Raw genomic sequence first — 18,008 nt, 5'->3', positions numbered from 1 at the left:
GGTGCCATTTGTGGAATAATTTTATATTTTATTCCACATATATTATAGCACCTGCGCTTAAGTAGATACATAGTATAAAATTTTAAAATTCGCTACATAGTATAAAACAAAGTCGCTTTCTCTGTCCCTATGTCCCTTTGTATGCTTAAATCTTTAAAACTACTTTGATGCGGTTTTTTTAATAGATAGAGTGATTCAAGAGGAAGGTTTATATGTATAATACATGCATAATATATCACCATTGCACCCATGCGAAGCTGGGGTGGGTCGCTAGTACTTTTTATCTATACTAATCTATACTAATATTATAAAGCTGAAGAGTTTGTTTGTTTGAACGCGCTAATCTCCGGAACTACTGGTCCGAATTGAATAATTCTTTTTGTGTTGGATAGCGCATTTATCGAGGAAGGCTATAGGCTATAAAACATCACGCTATGACCAACAGGAGCCAAGCAGAGCGGGTGAAACCGCGCGGAAGTAGCTAGTTATTTATAAAAGCAACTTACCGCAAATTCCTCTTTACACAGTTCTCTGCAAGGGGGGCAGACCACCCCCCCTTTATGTAGCCAGCCCTTCTTGATAATTCGTATCTGAAGCACTTGGCTCGCGTGGTAACATGTGTATGTGTAGTTACCGACCTGGGGACAACAAATTAAATGTATTTTTTTTTTATATCACGCCTTTTTTACCCCCGAAGGGGTAGAGGTGTGTGGCGACACACTGACAAGTGACAGATGACAGAAGTCGCACATAGACTATCGACGAACAAATCAACGGATGACGACATAAATATCCTGCATCGCACATGTGAAGTTTACATGCGTAATAACACGGATAGAAAATCCCAACGAACAACAGTTGGGCAGAAAGCCCGCTAAGGATGATCACCCTCGCCTGGTCGGAGGATCCTCCTTTTCTTAGGGAACTTTACTCTCTGTTCCCTAAAGGAGCACATTACGGCACGTAATGCCGCTATACAATGTACACCTACTTCTCACAATTTGTAATAGGGGTGAGCATATTGCCATATACTGGACACAATTCCAGACTCCTTGCTACTACTGAGAATTTACGAAAAACCGGAAAACGCCCTGCAGTATATCGGTCGACCCGGGAATCGAACCCGAGACACCTTGTCCGGCAGTCGCACTTTCGTCCTTCGACCATCGAGGCAGTCTACTTTTTATAAAATAAAAAATATATACTTACTACAATATGCAGTCGACCACTTTCACATTTATATTTGTAGCAACCCGAACCCCAATGTTGCCATTCTCTGATCTGAAAAACAAACAAAATTAATATAACTTTTGTGTGGGAGAGCCATGCTTCGGCTCGACCGGAGTGACACCACGGCCTCACAAAAAACCAACGTGAAACAACGCTTGCGTTGTGTGAGTGAGGTTACCGGAGGCCCAATTACCCTCCTTCCCAATCTTCCCAATCCCCGATTCCCCAACAACCCTTCCGAACAGCCAAAAGGTCAGCAACGCACTTGTAACGCCTCTGGTGTTACAAATGTCCATGGGCGGCGGCGATTGCTTACCATCAGGCGATCCGTTTGCTCGTTTACCGACAGTATCAGTAGGTCTACTCTGGTTCTCGAATGCGAAGTTTCGTTTAATCTTCGGCCGTAGGTTTTATTGATTTACTAATGAAATTACTTAAAATACTTAACGTTTTATTTTTAATTTCAAATCAAAACCTATTTATTTGTCTTCATTTCAGTCGTTCATTTTTGTTCACGAAAGTTCGCAATAAATGGAATTGTAGAACGCAATCTGCGTTTTTCGTTGAATTAGAGTAGACCTCCAGGTATGCAGGTCGCTTCTAACCTCGCGTTGGGTAGTATGCATTGCCCATGATGCGGTCCGTACGATGCGGATCAGTGGACGCAGTTGTATGAGTTTCTATACAAGACTAACTAAAATCCGTTGCGTGCGATGCGTACGATGCGGGCCTATGAACCACCTTTAGTAGCTTGCCGCGTCGTGTGTCGAGTTTCTCGTCAAATAACTACAGGGGAGGATTGTGGAAGGCAGTGGCTGATGGTATGATGATGATATTTACCTGTCTACAAGATTTCTGCTCCCAAACTCTGTCGCTGTGGTCGAAACATTTGGAGTGAGCCCCATAATTCTCTAGGGCGAAATTCACGTCACTTTCTGTAAAGAATAAAAAAATAACATTTTCATATGTATCTTTCCATCATAATATCATATCCAGATATAAAATAGCTGCCTCGTTGGCCGAGTGGTTGCAAGTGTGACTGCCGGGCAAGGGGTCTCGGGTTCGATTCCCGGGTCGGGCAAAACTATTGCTAGCCCGTTTTCAGCTTTACGAAAAATTTCTCGGTGTGAATTGTATTGTGAATCTGATTGAAAAAGAGTAACCTATGTAGTTTCTTGCTCGTTCTTCTCCATAGGAATCTACACATTGGAACGAGCAAATAGAGCAACTAGAGGACTGACCGACAGACAGACGTTATTAATATTATAATATTTGCTTTGACGTACAAAAGTGCCCCAGCTGAATCGCCTTAGCTCTGGGGATTACAATTGTATCAGAATGGTCGATCATTGATCAGTGCAAGAGGGACGCAGCTATATAGGTTGTATAGCTCCGTCCCTCTTGCATTGCTCAATGATCAACCATTGTGACACAATTGTAATAGCAGACTAAGGCCCCTGGTCTATCTATACTAATATTATAAAACTGAAGAGTTTGTTTGATTGTTTGTTTGAACGCGCTAATCTTCGGATCTACTGGTCAGATTTGAATCATTCTTTTTGTGTTGGTTAGTGCATTTATCGAGGAAGGCTATAGGCTATAAGTCATCACGCTACGACCAATAGGAGCCGAGCAGAGCGGGTGTAACCGCGTGGAAGTAGCTAGTGTATCATAAAATAGCTGCCTCGTGGGCCGAGTTGTTGCAAGTGTGACTGCCGGGCAATGGGACTCGGGTTCGATTCCCGTGTCGGGCAAAAGTAATGCTGGCCTTTTTTCGGCTTTTCGAAAAATTTCTCAGATTCAGTCAGTAGAAAGCCAGCCGTATGTGCCCTCACTAAGTCTACATTCCAAATAGGAATGGGTCCCAACTGCTTCAATTTTACAATGACTTTCTTGTTTTAGGCATTTTCATATTATGAACAAACGCAGTCGGGTTTTTTAGATTTTTAAATTACCTCTTTCAAAATATACATATTCGATTCCCAGGAATGGGACACTTGGATATAAAATAGCTTAAATATGTGTTATGTGTGTTGTAGAATATAATCTAACTCTGCACCAAATTTTACTTAGATCAGTAGGTCTACTCCAGTTCTCGAATGCGAAGTTTCGTGTAATCTTCGGCCGTAGGTTTTATTGATTTACTAATAGAATTACTTGAAATAACGCTTTATTTTTAATTTCATCAACACTTGTTTATTTATCTTCTTTACATTCGTTCATTTTTGTTCACGAAAGTTCGCAATAAATAGAATTGTAGTATGCAATCTGCGAAGCTTTTTTGATCAGCCAGCGGTTTCGTTTACCAGTGATCCAAATTTCATCCCAAACCTTTGGTGTTTTGTCGAGTAAAATGGGGTAAATAGAATTCAACGGGTGAATAGATACAGGAATGGGGTGAATAAATGTTAGAACATTTTCCCAACCTTTATTTGCCCCTCTTCCATATCTATTCACCCCATTTCACGGTACTTACTAGGCGTATTCTCCTCATAGGAACAGCGGCTGCCTCTGACGAGCACGCTCTTGTGTCTCCACGTGAACTCCTGGAGGTACGGGCAGTAGTCTGCGAGGGAGACGGAGCCTCCGTAGTGGGCCTCCTCGCCGGGCGCCACGTTCGGCAGCGTGTCGAAATGCTGCGACAAACGGACAAAATTTACACATTGGTACTGACGAAAATAGTGAGAAGAAAAAGTGAGTGAGAGAGATGGAGATGGAGAGCAGAGTAAAGAGAGAAAGTGAGAGAGAGAAGAAGGAGAGGAGATAAAGAGAGAGAAAGAGATGGAAAAGAGAGAGGGATAGAGATAAAGTTGGAGGTAGAAATAGAAATGGAGATAGAGACATAGATATAAATAAAGATGGAGATAGAGAAGGAGAAGGAGAAAGAGAAAGAGAAAGAGAGAGAGAAATTAATATCATCATTAGCTAAGCTCCTTACCTTAGAGTTGGAGTCGGAGATAGAGATAGACAGAGATATAAATACAGAGAGAAACTAAGACAGATACAGGGCTATAGAAAGAGAAAGAAAAGAGAAAGAGAAAGAGAAAGAGAAAGAGAAAGAGAAAGAGAAAGAGAAAGAGAAAGAGAAAGAGAAAGAGAAAGAGAAAGAGAAAGAGAAGGAGAAGGAGGGAAAGGAAAGAAAGAGAAAGAGAAAGAGAAAGATACCTTAAAGAGAAAAAATGGCGATGGAAAAGAGAGATGGACATGTAGATAGAGATAAATCACTTAGAAATAGAGAGAGAAGGAACAGAGAATCACATAAAAATTTATATCTTCATAAACTAAGTTCCATACCTGATAGGCTCTAGGCAGTATAGTGTCGTGTCGCACGAGGTTACAGAGGACCACGGCGTTACGTCGCGGCGAGCACTCCGTTCGGAGGGGGTTGCCTTTGATCCTCTCACAGAAGGGGGCAGGGTTCTTCCTCCTGTAGACGTTTACAAAAATGATTAACACAAACAAACAAATATATCGATTCGATTTGTTTATTGGACCACTTTAAGAACTACGTGGCAATAAAATTAAGGTTCCTCCTGGAGACATTAAAAAAATAATTAACATAAACAAACTAATATGTCGATTTTGTTTATTCGACCATTTCAAACAACACCGTGGCAATAAAATTATGGTAAGCGTCCACAGGCCCGCATCGTACGCATCGGACGGATTAATTTTTCAGACTGCGTCCACCGTTTCGACAGTGTTCGGATTGCCGACGCGAGTATCAGCAATCGGATTACCGATGCCACTTACACTCGCATTATCGGCATCGGCATTCCGTTTGACGTCATCGGTACGCATCGCATGTAGACATTGCCGATGATGCGGTCCGTACGATACGGATCAGTGGACGCAGTTGTATGAGTTTCTATACAAGACAAACTAAAATCCGTTGCGTGCGGTGCGTACGATGCGGGCCTGTGGACGCTTACCTTTAGTAGCTTGTCGCATAGTGTGTCGAGTTTCTCGTCAAATAATTACGTGAGTAAGCCGAAAAACGTAATAATTAATGTGGAATATCTCACGAAACTTATAATATAAGAACTATATACACAACACACACACACAAAGAAAACAAAAACCAATCAAAACATTAACAATAACTACTTCACAAAAACCGCTTCTACCCCACCCCTAAATCTAAGCATAATGTTAGTTACCTTAAACCATTCCCCAAGAATAGTTCTATACCATGCAAAAATAATTATTAAAATCGGACTAGCAGTTTAAGAGAAAAACGCCTACAAACAAGAAAGCAAGCAAGCAAAAAAGCAAAATTAATTACTATGTTATCGGCTTACTCACTTAACTGTTTGACGAGAAACTCGAATATGAGCCTCTAACATGGCTTGAAATTAGTCGAGTTCCTCGTCAAACAGTTACGTGAGTAAGCCGATAACATAATCATTAATTTAGTATGTCTCACGAAAGTTATATTAAAAATTAAAAATCTATTTTACTAAAAATGTTACTCACTCTTTGTCCGTAGTCCCGTTAGTAATGCTTTGAAATGAAATAATTAATTTTAGTAACAGTACAATGTAAAAATTTAGTTTATTAATGGATACTGAACAGGCGTCAGCGAGCCAACCTACTCCAATCTGCTAACTTATTATTATATAGGGTGACTGGTAATTAGTGAACGATATTTAAACACGTGATTGTACTCGTGATTACAAACAACTTTCCCAAATAAACTTGTTTTGTATACTCATTAGTTTTATTTTTATCACAATAACAAAACAACAAAATTTCGAGCGCGCGTGCTTTCGCTTGATCAGCTGTTAGCAGCGAGGCGCCCGCGCCCGCGTTATCGGAAGTCTAGTAGGTATTTTGGAACTATATGCGCGAGTGTTAATGAAACTTTATTTTATCTATACATATAAAGTCGAAAATCCATTTGAGATGGGAGGAGGTTAATCTGCTGACTCGTAAAATGAAATAAAAAATCTGTATAAGTTAAAATGTGTATGTATAAGTTAAAATGATAAATAATATGGAAGTTAAAAACTTTATTTTTAAAGAAAAAATTAATACATGGACAGACAACACCTATTAAAATAGATTTAAAAACTACACTCCTACAGCGCGCTAATGTCACACAGCTTGCTACGCGCAGTAGTTACAGCTGTGTACAGTCTGTCACTCTCTCAGCACTCCCCTACACTCCTACAGCGCGCTACATGTCACACAGCTTGCTACGCGCAGTAGTTACAGCTGTGTACAGTCTGTCACTCTCTCAGCACTCCCCTACACTCCTACAGCGCGCTACATGTCACACAGCTTGCTACGCTTGCTACGCGCAGTAGTTACAGCTGTGTACAGTGTGTACAGTGTCACTCTCTCAGCACTCCCCTACACTCCTACAGCGCGCTACATGTCACACAGCTTGCTACGCGCAGTAGTTACAGCTGTGTACAGTCTGTCACTCTCTCAGCACTCCCCTACACTCCTACAGCGCGCTACATGTCACACAGCTTGCTACGCGCAGTAGTTACAGCTGTGTACAGTCTGTCACTCTCTCAGCACTCCCCTACACTCCTACAGCGCGCTACATGTCACACAGCTTGCTACGCGCAGTAGTTACAACTGTGTACAGTCTGTCACTCTCTCAGCACTCCCCTACACTCCTACAGCGCGCTACATGTCACACAGCTTGCTACGCGCAGTAGTTACAGCTGTGTACAGTCTGTCACTCTCTCAGCACTCCCCTACACTCCTACAGCGCGCTACATGTCACACAGCTTGCTACGCGCAGTAGTTACAGCTGTGTACAGTCTGTCACTCTCTCAGCACTCCCCTACACTCCTACAGCGCGCTACATGTCACACAGCTTGCTACGCGCAGTAGTTACAGCTGTGTACAGTCTGTCACTCTCTCAGCACTCCCCTACACTCCTACAGCGCGCTACATGTCACACAGCTTGCTACGCGCAGTAGTTACAGCTGTGTACAGTCTGTCACTCTCTCAGCACTCCCCTACACTCCTACAGCGCGCTACATGTCACACAGCTTGCTACGCGCAGTAGTTACAGCTGTGTACAGTCTGTCACTCTCTCAGCACTCCCCTACACTCCTACAGCGCGCTACATGTCACACAGCTTGCTACGCGCAGTAGTTACAGCTGTGTACAGTCTGTCACTCACTCAGTCACCGATAACAGGAGAGTTTCTAAAATCTATCTTAGGCATTACACACTTACTTTGTTGTAGAATTATCCAGAGTTTCGCTTGTAAGATAACATATAATATTAGTTACACATACACATATTATACAATAATATATATTATGTATAAATATAAAGCTATATACAGATACAACGCACAAACCCATTTGGAAGTGGTCAGGGCAAAATATTCTTAAAATCACGTACATTAAGGTTTATTTTTAACTTTATTGCAAAATTATATACTTACAGTATGATAACTAACAAAGGGCGTTCCTTTAAACTCGTTAATCTATATCATTAATAGATTAAAATAAAAATATCAGCATAGAAAAATAAGCAATAAATTACAACGTTGCCTTCCTTCAACTACGCGTGCACTGTGTTTCTTTTACGTATCGTATCACCTAGGTTGGAGGACATTTAAATTTTTTTTATGTAATAAGCCGGTAAACGAGCAGACAGATCACCTCATGGTAAGCAATCGCCAACGCCCATGGCCAACCGACACACCAGAAGCGTTACAAGTGTGTTACCGGCCTTTTGGGGGTTAGGAATTTGAGGATTGTTGGGGAATTAGAAGTATGGAAAGAATGGGATAATTCGGTCTCCGGTAACCTCACTCACACAACAAAACGCAACGCAAGCCATGCTTCGGCACGAATGGGCCGACTCGACCGGAGTGAAACCACGGCCTCACCGAAAACCGACGTGAAACAACGCTTGCGTTATGTGAGTGAGGTTACCAGAGGCCCAATTCCCCCTTCCCAATCTTCCCAATCCCCGATTCCCCAACAACCCTTAAATTCCTAACTCCCAAAAAGCCGGCAACGCACTTGTAACGCTTGATGTTTCAAGTGTTCATGGGCGGCGGCGATTGCTTTCCATCAGGGGCCTTAGTCTGCTATTACAATTGGTTGCTATAGGTTGTATAGCTCCATCCTTGCACTGCTCAATGATCGACCATTCTGGCACAATTGGGTACTATCCTCGGTCAAAAATAAATTATTACAACTTTTCAATACAATAAAATATTAAAAAATAATCACACTCTCATTCATAAATTTGATGAACTATTTAATTTTCGATTTTTTCTAGCTAAATTTCTAGAAATAAGTCTGCTATTTGACGTCAAAAACTTATGACGTCATAATGCACTATTTCATACAAAGTTCATAGAAAATATCGTTTTTGACGTTTCGAAAAAAGTATTGAATTTGACTAGTAGGAAAGTAGCCTATTGTAATAGCAGACTAAGAACCCTGGTGATACGTCTACTCGTGCTCCATAAAAAAACCGATACGCCCAACCACTTCCAAAAGCCCATAAAATAATGAAATTACCTGAACCTTTGCGAGTTCAGCCATTGTTTGCAAGACACCATGGAGAATTTGCAGCCGAGCCCCTTCCCCCAGTCTAGGGGGGTGGCGTGGTCATAGTTGGCCCTGTACCACCCCGTGTCTTCCATCAGAGCAAAGGTTATTCTGCTGAACACAGAGTTCTGCGTGTGGGTTCCGGTCATCGCTTCGTTCTGGAAGAATAAAGAATAGGAGTAAGTTTTTGATGTAACAAAAAATGAACAAAAGCCGTATTCACAAGTATAATTTTTATTATTTATTTATTACTTTATTTCAGGCTTCACAGGCCCATATCAAATACTATAAACTAATACATTAAAATTTTATAAATACTATACATACATTACAAACAATATTACAATTAGATGGTACTTAATAACTAGGTCCCACGAAGAGACGGCGCCGTGTGTCGCGCAGTGTCCCTATATTCCCTATGCGACTGCGGCGAAGACCGAAAGGAGGGTTTTTGTTTTGAGGGGGAAAATCATCCAATGACTTCTCCCGCCTTGGGTGAGGCGAGAGGGAGTGTCAGACTCTTACTGACTAAAAACCACCCCGTTCCTTCTCCTGCTTTTCGAGCCGGAGCCCCGGTAAACCCGCTAGGTAGTCCGTAGCTCCGGATCAGGCATCAGCCCTACTGGGCCCCATCTGTGGTGGTCTGATGGCTCTTTGAGGCGGAACGCGACGCGCCGCACGCACACCGAAAAGAGGATTATGAATTTAATTTGTTTTTTTTTTTAGTTTTTATATAATGTTTGCATGTATGTACGAAGAGGCGTTACAAGTGCGTTGTTTGTTTGTTGTTTCACGTTGGTTTTCTGTGAGGCCGTAGTATCACGCCGGTCGAGCCGGCCCAGCAGTGCCGAAACATGGCTCTCCCACACTTATAGTGGTCGGACATTAGTCATGTATTCCTATAGTTATGTAACAGATAGTAAGAGGAGTCAGATGCGTTCCTCATCATCATCAACAGCCTATAAGTGGCCACTGCTGACGAAAGGCCTCTTCTCACACGGAGAAGGTTTGAGCATTAATCACCACGCTTGCTCAATGCGCTAATCAGAAACGAAACGTAGAGTCGGGTGCGTTAGTGGTCTTAATCTTAAGTTAAAATTTTGGACCATACCTCAAATATCCTCTTCTCCCAGTGAGTGAGCGCTGTACCGTCGCCGCCCTGGTCTTCTAACTCAGCGCCCTCCAATTCTGAGCAGTTGAAGTGATCTCGCACCTGGAAAGAAAAATACCATGATATTATGTGTTCAATAGGGATGATGACGGGGTATGAAAATTAAAAATCTATTTAGTCCGTCAATTAGGTAATGAAAAAATATTGGACACGTATTTTTTTATTTTGTCATATAAGATAACAATGCTTACACAAAACGTGTCCAAGTTTAGGAGCTAACTACGTCACTATTGAGTATAAAACGTACACAAAAGTGATGTCACGCGATATTACAAATCGATATATGTATTTGAAAGTATTTGTTTCCGTAAAAAAATGAAAAATACGCGTCTTACATTTTAAAATAATCTACAACAAATAATCTTTCCAACAGTCTTTCCTTTTCTTCCATTTCTTTTTTTAACACATTGAACGCCGCGGTGTTCACCGGTGACCGACGTTAGCGGAGGATTTGCCTTCAACAGTTTTCTATTGGCAGTCAAAGACTTAAAAACAGCAGCAATATAAAAAAAAATGTGCAAAACTGTGGAATGAGCTGTCGTCCGCGGTATTTCCGAACCGATACGACCTTCAAACCTTCAAGAAAAGAGCTTACTCCTTTAAAAAAGGCCGGCAACGCACCTGTGACTCCTCTGGTGTTGCGATCAACGATCAGCGATCAGCGCCGCCCATGGACACCCGTCCATGGGCGGCGCTGATCGCTTACCATCAGGTGACTCGTTTGCTCGTTTGCCTCCTATTCCATAAAAAAAAAAGGGACGTACCTCTTTCACGACCCTGGGAGTGACGACCATGTGGAACGTCCTCTCCATGTACCCTCCTCGGATCATCCAGTTCTTCCGTGTAATATTCTTCACCACACGATCAGACCATTTGTGGATCTGTAGTCTGGAAGTAAACACATTTTTTTAACTTTTATTCACCACCAACTTTTACATCAAAAAAGTGTAGTAACAGTTTGTTAGCGACAGTGGCGCTCTTATACTTATACAATATTATTACTTATTACTAATATTAATGAATACATAATACATAATTGTATCTAAAACAATGAACTATAATTTTTAATTTGAAACTGGTACTTACTTTTCCATAGTAATTCTTAACCATTGTACCTTTTTAAAATAGCTGGCTTGACCGGAATGCCTAAAAAACCAGTGCGACAATACGACTTGCGTTTGAGTGCTTTTCTACCAGAGATGTGCTATGCCTTTTTTTGAGGTGAGAAAAATCATCCTATGGTTTCTCGCGCCTTGGGCGAGGCGAAAGGGAGTGTCAGACTCTTACTGACTAAAAACTACCCCGTTCCTACTCCTGCTTTTTGTGCCGGAGCCTCGGTAAACCCGCTAGGAAGTCCGTCTCGCCCAAGGCGGGAGAAGACATTGGATGATTTACATCTATAAAAAAAAATTGACCTCTATTCGATAAAAATGAAGTTTTATGTAATGAAATTTGATTAGTTTTAATTAATGAATAACTTACTCTTCGTCCATCGGTGGATTTCCTGTATCAGGTCTTCGTTCAGTCAATGGCTCTCCATTTTCGTCTCTGAAAAACAAAACATTTTATTTCAGAAAATAAAGCCACAAAGTCCAGTAATCCACGCGAGCGAAGCTGTAGACATCAGCTAGTCAATTAATAAGTGTTGTAGCGCGACACATAACAAGTGACAGATGACAGAAGTCGCACATAGACTATCGACGAGCAAATCAACGGATGACGACATAAATCCTACATCGCATATGTGAAGTTTACATGCGAATAAACATGGATAGAAAATCCCAACGAACAACAGTTGGGCAGAAAGCCCGCCAGGCACGATCACCTCGCCTGATCGGAGGATCCTCCTTTTCTTAGGGAACTTTACTCTCTGTTCCCTAAAGGGGTGACCCCGACGTGATTGGAAGCAAGCTTCACTTCACGGAGCAGATTAGCACTGTCATCCTCGTCGCAATGCGATTATTTGTGAACATTTTATTAAATTCCATGTATTTATTTATTAAGTGTCACCAACATAAATACAGTAATATTGCTCAATGAAAATAACAGTAATATAGAAAATACTTTCGGTTTATCTGTATTTATAATTATAGGTAACCACAGCAAGCATATAATTTTAAGTTTACAAATGTACTACATATAATTCTCGCAAATAAATACATTCAATTTCATTTCATTTGAACAGTTGAAGCTTTAATTTTTCATTGAGTAAAGAAGACTAGTGGTCGCCTAGTGGTCGGAATTCGACCATATGCGATTTAATTTACAATACCACTTGACATACGTTCAAGGACAATTTTTATTAAACTCAAACTCAAACAAACTCTTTTATAAAACTCTATTCATATAAGACATGAGAATATCATCGCAATGTCTGTCAGTTTTGACGCTTTGTCAAATACAATCAGATAGGTACTATGCATGGTAGTGTGTGTAATGTTTTATTTATTTATTTAATGTAGTTTATAAGCATTATTTTTGATAAATATTAGCGTTCTGCATTTCTCCTACACATAAACTATAAGTGTACTAAATTTTATGCTCCTACGTCCGCGCAATTTTCGTAAAAAGCGGTCCAAAGTTTTTGCATCACGTATTAATTTTATCGTGATAAAAATAAAACTAATGAGTATACAAAAAAAGTTTCTTCGGGAAAGTTGTTTGTAATCACGAGTACAATCACGTGTTTAAATATCGTTCACTAATTACCAGTCACCCTATTTACATTATTAATGTATATTATTTACCTGTAAAATGCGAACAGTGACACACTGAAGCCCAGCGCGTGAAGCATCTCATGTTTGACAGTGGACAGCACGGAGGGTAGGTCCCTGTTGTTAGTGGACAGTTCGCCTGGACAGAAGTTGGCGTGTCCTGCCACTGGCCTGTGGAAGAAAAGGAAACTAATATTATAAAGTAATTTAAACTAATTTTTAAAAAGTGCGGGAGAATGGATTTGTCGCTTATATCTTTATATTTTTGACTTTATATGGTTTACGTGTTTAAAAGTGCATATTAATCTATTCATTTCCATATTCATCGAGAGAGATCGTAAGTGTCATTATACCATTATTGTAGTTTCCCCCCTCACGCACGTAAAACAACGGTTCATTGGTCAGTAAACTAAAAACTAAACAAGTCAGGTAAACTATGAAAACCGTAAATGTGCCAATATATTACTAGGTGTGCGATCATAAATAATATTTATTTTTGCAAATAGGTTACTAATGTAACTCTTTTACACGCCAATCTCTTAAATAACTAGATGAGGCCGGCATTTCCTATCCGACTACTCTGAAGAAAAAACTAATATTATAAACTATTTTTTCGATGAAGTGGGAGAATGGGCAGGCTCGACCAGAGTGATACCATGGACTCACAGAAAACCGACGTGAAATAACGCTTGCGTTGTGTGAGTGAGGTTACCGGAGGCCCAATTACCCCTCTTTCCAATACCTAATTCCCGATAAACTCTTAAATTCCTAACCCCAAAAGTCCGGCAACGCACTTGTAACGCCGTTGACGTTTCATCCATGGGCGGCGGCGATTGCTTACCATCAGGTGATCCGTCTGCTCGTTTATAAAATAAAACTAAAAACGAATCTTAAAATAACACCAAAACCATCAACTCCCCAAAAGTTAAGCACAACAAGCCAAGGTATAGAAATGGATGGGTGACCTGTCTAACGCTGATTCCTGCTGGCAGTGAGAGGCGTAGGCCACCGTCTGTCCGCGGCGACACCGCTCCGTCTCCACAGCACTGACGTAAAGCACGAAGTCTGTATCATTCACTCCTGGATAGTCTACTGCAGCAGTAGGGTCCGTCACTGGAAAGATGAGAAGCTTACGATGTCAAAGTGAGAAAAGAACAAAAGATTTCTTTTCTCTTTGTTTCGTAACAGACTAAAAATCATGTATTTCAATTAGATCAAGGAAGGCACTTTTGAACGTCAAACAAAATATTAAAAATATCTGTCTGTCAGTCAGTCCTCTAGTTGACTTCACCCGCCTTCGGTTAGGCGAGAAGGAGTGTCAGACTCTTAGTAACTAAAAACCATCTCGTTCCCTCTCCTGCTTTGAGCCGGGGTCCCGACAACCTGTTACGTTGTCCGCAGCTCCGGATTTGTTTGTATGGATGTTTGTCCATCAATCACACTGAAACTACTCGGTGTATCTCGAAACTGTTCGGCCATCCCCGTAAAAGACAGAGTAAATAAGATAGTTAAACATAATGTAATTCAATATATCGACTGTTAAAAGGAAATAGGATAAGCGACAAAAAATGAAATGTTCAGGAGAGCCGTTTAAACTCGTCGGTCGTTGAAATAATACCAGAAAAATGATTTTTTTTTTGCTAGGATATAAACGCCAAAAATGTCATCGTAGAGCCATTAGAGTAAGCGCATTCGCAAGAGCGGAAATTTTACGTAGGATAGCATAATAAACTCATTTTTGACCAAAATGTCGCTTATACTGCTTATACCCTATTTCCTTTTTACCGTCGATATGCATCTCTTTCTTACCTAGAGGTACTTCAATATATGCATCTCTTTCTTACCTGGTGGTACTTCAATATATGCATCTCTTTCTTACCTGGAGGTACTTCTGTTCCCTCATTGATAGAGTTGCCATCCAGTTCTGTCGGTATCTCTTCTTCTATTCGGATATTTCGAGGCAACGCTCTGCAGTTATGCCCGGTACTGTTACAAACGTAACAGAGCTGAAAATAACCAAAAAACAATATTAAACACATGAGGATAAAGTATAAAATAGAACAGCAACTCATGAAGGGGGTGTCCAGTCAACTGATGGTAGCGGTGACTGTCCAGGCGACACACGTACTTAGGTATCGCCATGAGCTAATGTTCACATGTAAACAGCAGCTCATGTAAAGAGATTGTCCAGTCAACTGATGGTAGCGGTGACTGTCCAGGCGACACACGTACTTAGGTATCGTCATGAGCTAATGTTCACATGTAAACAGCAGCTCATGTAAAGAGATTGTCCAGTCAACTGATGGCAGCGGTGACTGTCCAGGCGACAGGCGTAATGAAATAGCCAGTAACGGACGGACAGATCATAGTAATATTATATTACCTAAATGTTAACAAAACCTTGGAGTAAAAATAAGTATAGAAAACAAGCAGCTCATGTAAAGAGATAGTCCAGTCAACTGATGGTAGCGGTGACTGTCCAGGCGACACACGTACTTAGGTATCGTCATGAGAATGTTCACATGTAAACAGCAGCTCATAATTTTAGATTGTCCAGTCAACTGATGGTAGCGTGACTAGGCGACAATACTTAGGTATCGTCATGAGCTAATGTAAAATATGTCGAGCTCATGTAAAGAGATTGTCCAGTCAACTGATGGTAACGGACGGACAGATCATAGTAATTTTATATTACTTAAATGTTAAGAAAACCTCGGACTAAAAAATAAGTATAGAAACCAATAAAAAAAGCGAATAAAATCAGTCACAAATAACATAAGTCGTTTCAATAAGAATAAGAGTGGAACAAAATACATAATTTTATGTTTTTCAATTTAGTTCTAGGTAAATTTTAGATTTAGTAAAATATGTTGATTCCATGTAAATTCTGTGTTAGTGGTAAGTGACTTTGTAATGTTACATAATAGAAAAAATATAAATGTTTTTACCAAATGAAATAAAAATGGCTTTTTTATGGTATAAGCCGGTAAACGACTAGACGGATCACCTGATGGTAAGCAATTGCCACCGCCCATGGACACTTGAAGCACCAGAGGCGTTGCAAGTGCGTTGCCGGCCTTTTGGGGGTTAAGAATTTCAGGATAGTTGGATTAGGCCTCCGGTAACCTCACTCACACAACGAAACCCAATACAAGCGTTGTTGCACGTCGGTATACTGTGAGGCCGTGGTATCACTCCGGTCGAACCGACCCATTCGTGCCGAAGCATTGCATTTTGATAGCTATACAATATTTATCTATACTTATGAAGCTGAAGAAAGAAAGAAGCTTGTTACTTGAACTAGTGAATGATTATTGTCCATAGTCCATTTCTTAAAGAAGGCATAAAACATCATGATCAATAAGAACCTACCTAGTACTTTATATCGAAAAATAAAGTCCATTCCTCTAAAAATATCTCATTTGTTTCAGCATTAAACCTGTTATTACTGACGCATATAGCCCACACACTAGTACTACTAACAGCAAACATAGACGATGTGAAAAAAATGGCAAGAAAATTCGTATCAGAATCTATATCGGACAAAATAGCAGATTTCATAGCAAGAGCTACTGAGAAAATGATGCGTACTTTAGAAGCACAAGACAATAACCAACCAATACTACAAGACATATCTGACCACGTTTCAGAAGAAAATGATAAATATAACATAGAAAAACGCGGCTTAGACATAGAAGAAACCAGAATGCAAGATAAAATAAAATCCGCAGAAGACATATTAGGTAAAGAAAAAGAAAAATCAAGTTCTATTGAAACGAACAGAGACACAGAAAAAACAAAAGATGAACCGCTAAGTATAGGAAATCCGTATGAAGTTCAGAGTAGATATATAGCGGACACACAAACAGATACAGCGACTAATAGAGAATTAGAAGAAGTCGACGATAAAAAGACAAATGGAGAAGAAAGAGAAAGATACGATGATAAAATTCAATATACATTCCATACTCTAGGTACGACTGAATGTACAAAATCAAATAAGAAACCTAAACAAGATAGTAACATGGTTATATCACATGTAGCTTCTATAGAGGATAATACAGTGGCAGAAGATTTAAGACATAAGACAACGCCAGATGAATTTCCAGAGAACGAGACGTTTCAAAAAAGGGCTTTTGAAATTGATATGACTACGAGTAAAAATGGAGAGGAAGAATTTGACCAGTATGATAATAAGAGAGTGAGTTTGATCGCGACGAGTGGACCGATGTCTCTGCTTATACCTAGAAGAAGTAATAAGCAGGAGAATTGGTGGGAGAAAGAGTTACCGAAGCCGGATACGCCGCGAATTAGAAAGAGATAGCAGTTACTTTTTATTTTGTAATAAATTAGTTGTTTTTTTTTTAGGTTCAATGAGTTTTATATTTTAAAATCGTGGGTTAAGAGTGCTTTTTCATCAGAGATTGTGCTATGTGGCTTGCTATGAAGATGTAATAGCTAAGCTGTGAAACTATGTGATTGTTTCCACTGATACTAAGATATGTAGCTGTGCGATGAAGTATGCAATGTATCGATATTACAGAAGCCATCCATATCACGCATCTTTCCATATAAAAAAGATAGCTGAGCTGTGCCCGTTTCCACCAATGCCAAATTATGTATACCAATGAATATGATAGGTGGAAGTCTAACACACAGCAACGTAGGATGGCATGTCCCTGGTAGAAAAGCAACCTTAGGGGTAATTTTTCCCGCGGGGTAATTTTTCGCGGCGCGTCGCTTTCCGCGCGCGCCTCAAAAAGCCATCAGATCACCATAGATAGGGGCCAGTAGGGCTGATGCCTGATCCGGAGCTGCGGCCTAGCTGACTACCTGGCGGGTTTACCGGGGCTCCGGTTCGAAAAGCAGGAGTAGGAACGGGGTGGTTTTTAGTCAGTAAGCGTCTGACACTCCCTCTCGCCTCGCACGAGGCGAGAGAAGTCATTGATGATGATGGATGCCAAAAAGCTGTGCCAGGAAGATGCACAGCTCGAGTATGCGATGTATCGATAGTAGGGAAGCCATCCATAGCAGCTGAGCTATGTAGCTTAGTTGAGTCCGTTTCTACCAGAGCTAAGCTATTAAACCAATGAATATGATTGGTGGCAGCCAAACGCATCCATCAGTACAATCACGTGTTTAAATATCGTTCACTAATTTACCAGTCACCCTATATCAATACTAATATTATAAAGCTGAAGAGTTTGTTTGATTGTTTGTTTGTTTGAACGCGCTAATCTCCGGAACTACTGGTCCGATTTGAAAAATTCTTTTAGTGTTGGATAGTGCATTTATCGAGAAAGGCTATAGGCTATTAAACATGACGCTATAACCAATAGGAGACCGAGCAGAGCG

At 40.5% G+C, this 18,008-nt stretch overlaps 2 protein-coding genes across 3 annotated transcripts in view; one reads left to right on the top strand and one right to left on the bottom strand.

The window, feature by feature from the left end:
- Positions 1 to 18,008, bottom strand: part of LOC118280911 (leishmanolysin-like peptidase) — a 125,503-nt gene that overhangs the window by 1,313 nt on the left and 106,182 nt on the right. Inside the window, exons 6-17 of one of the 2 annotated variants that reach the window (XM_050700933.1) lie at positions 14,533 to 14,659; positions 13,619 to 13,766; positions 12,687 to 12,824; positions 11,422 to 11,487; positions 10,704 to 10,827; positions 9,880 to 9,981; positions 8,739 to 8,926; positions 4,525 to 4,657; positions 3,707 to 3,866; positions 2,071 to 2,165; positions 1,210 to 1,281; positions 507 to 638 (exon numbers count right to left, since the gene is read on the bottom strand). In XM_050700933.1, the coding sequence (XP_050556890.1) occupies positions 507 to 638; positions 1,210 to 1,281; positions 2,071 to 2,165; positions 3,707 to 3,866; positions 4,525 to 4,657; positions 8,739 to 8,926; positions 9,880 to 9,981; positions 10,704 to 10,827; positions 11,422 to 11,487; positions 12,687 to 12,824; positions 13,619 to 13,766; positions 14,533 to 14,659 (1,485 nt within the window). The remainder of the gene's footprint in view (positions 1 to 506; positions 639 to 1,209; positions 1,282 to 2,070; positions 2,166 to 3,706; positions 3,867 to 4,524; positions 4,658 to 8,738; positions 8,927 to 9,879; positions 9,982 to 10,703; positions 10,828 to 11,421; positions 11,488 to 12,686; positions 12,825 to 13,618; positions 13,767 to 14,532; positions 14,660 to 18,008) is intronic. The other variant, XM_050700934.1, reaches the window with a different exon arrangement.
- LOC126911875 (uncharacterized) lies at positions 16,088 to 17,019 on the top strand. The gene has a single exon (XM_050700976.1). It carries the CDS (start codon positions 16,162 to 16,164, stop codon positions 16,975 to 16,977), a length of 816 nt encoding a protein of 271 aa, XP_050556933.1. The 5' UTR covers positions 16,088 to 16,161; the 3' UTR covers positions 16,978 to 17,019.

This window comes from Spodoptera frugiperda, chromosome 19 (assembly GCF_023101765.2).
Source record: "Spodoptera frugiperda isolate SF20-4 chromosome 19, AGI-APGP_CSIRO_Sfru_2.0, whole genome shotgun sequence".
NCBI lineage: Eukaryota > Metazoa > Arthropoda > Insecta > Lepidoptera > Noctuidae > Spodoptera > Spodoptera frugiperda.
The sequence above is the reverse complement of the archived record's forward strand: the minus strand, read 5'-3'. Positions and strand labels throughout refer to the sequence as shown.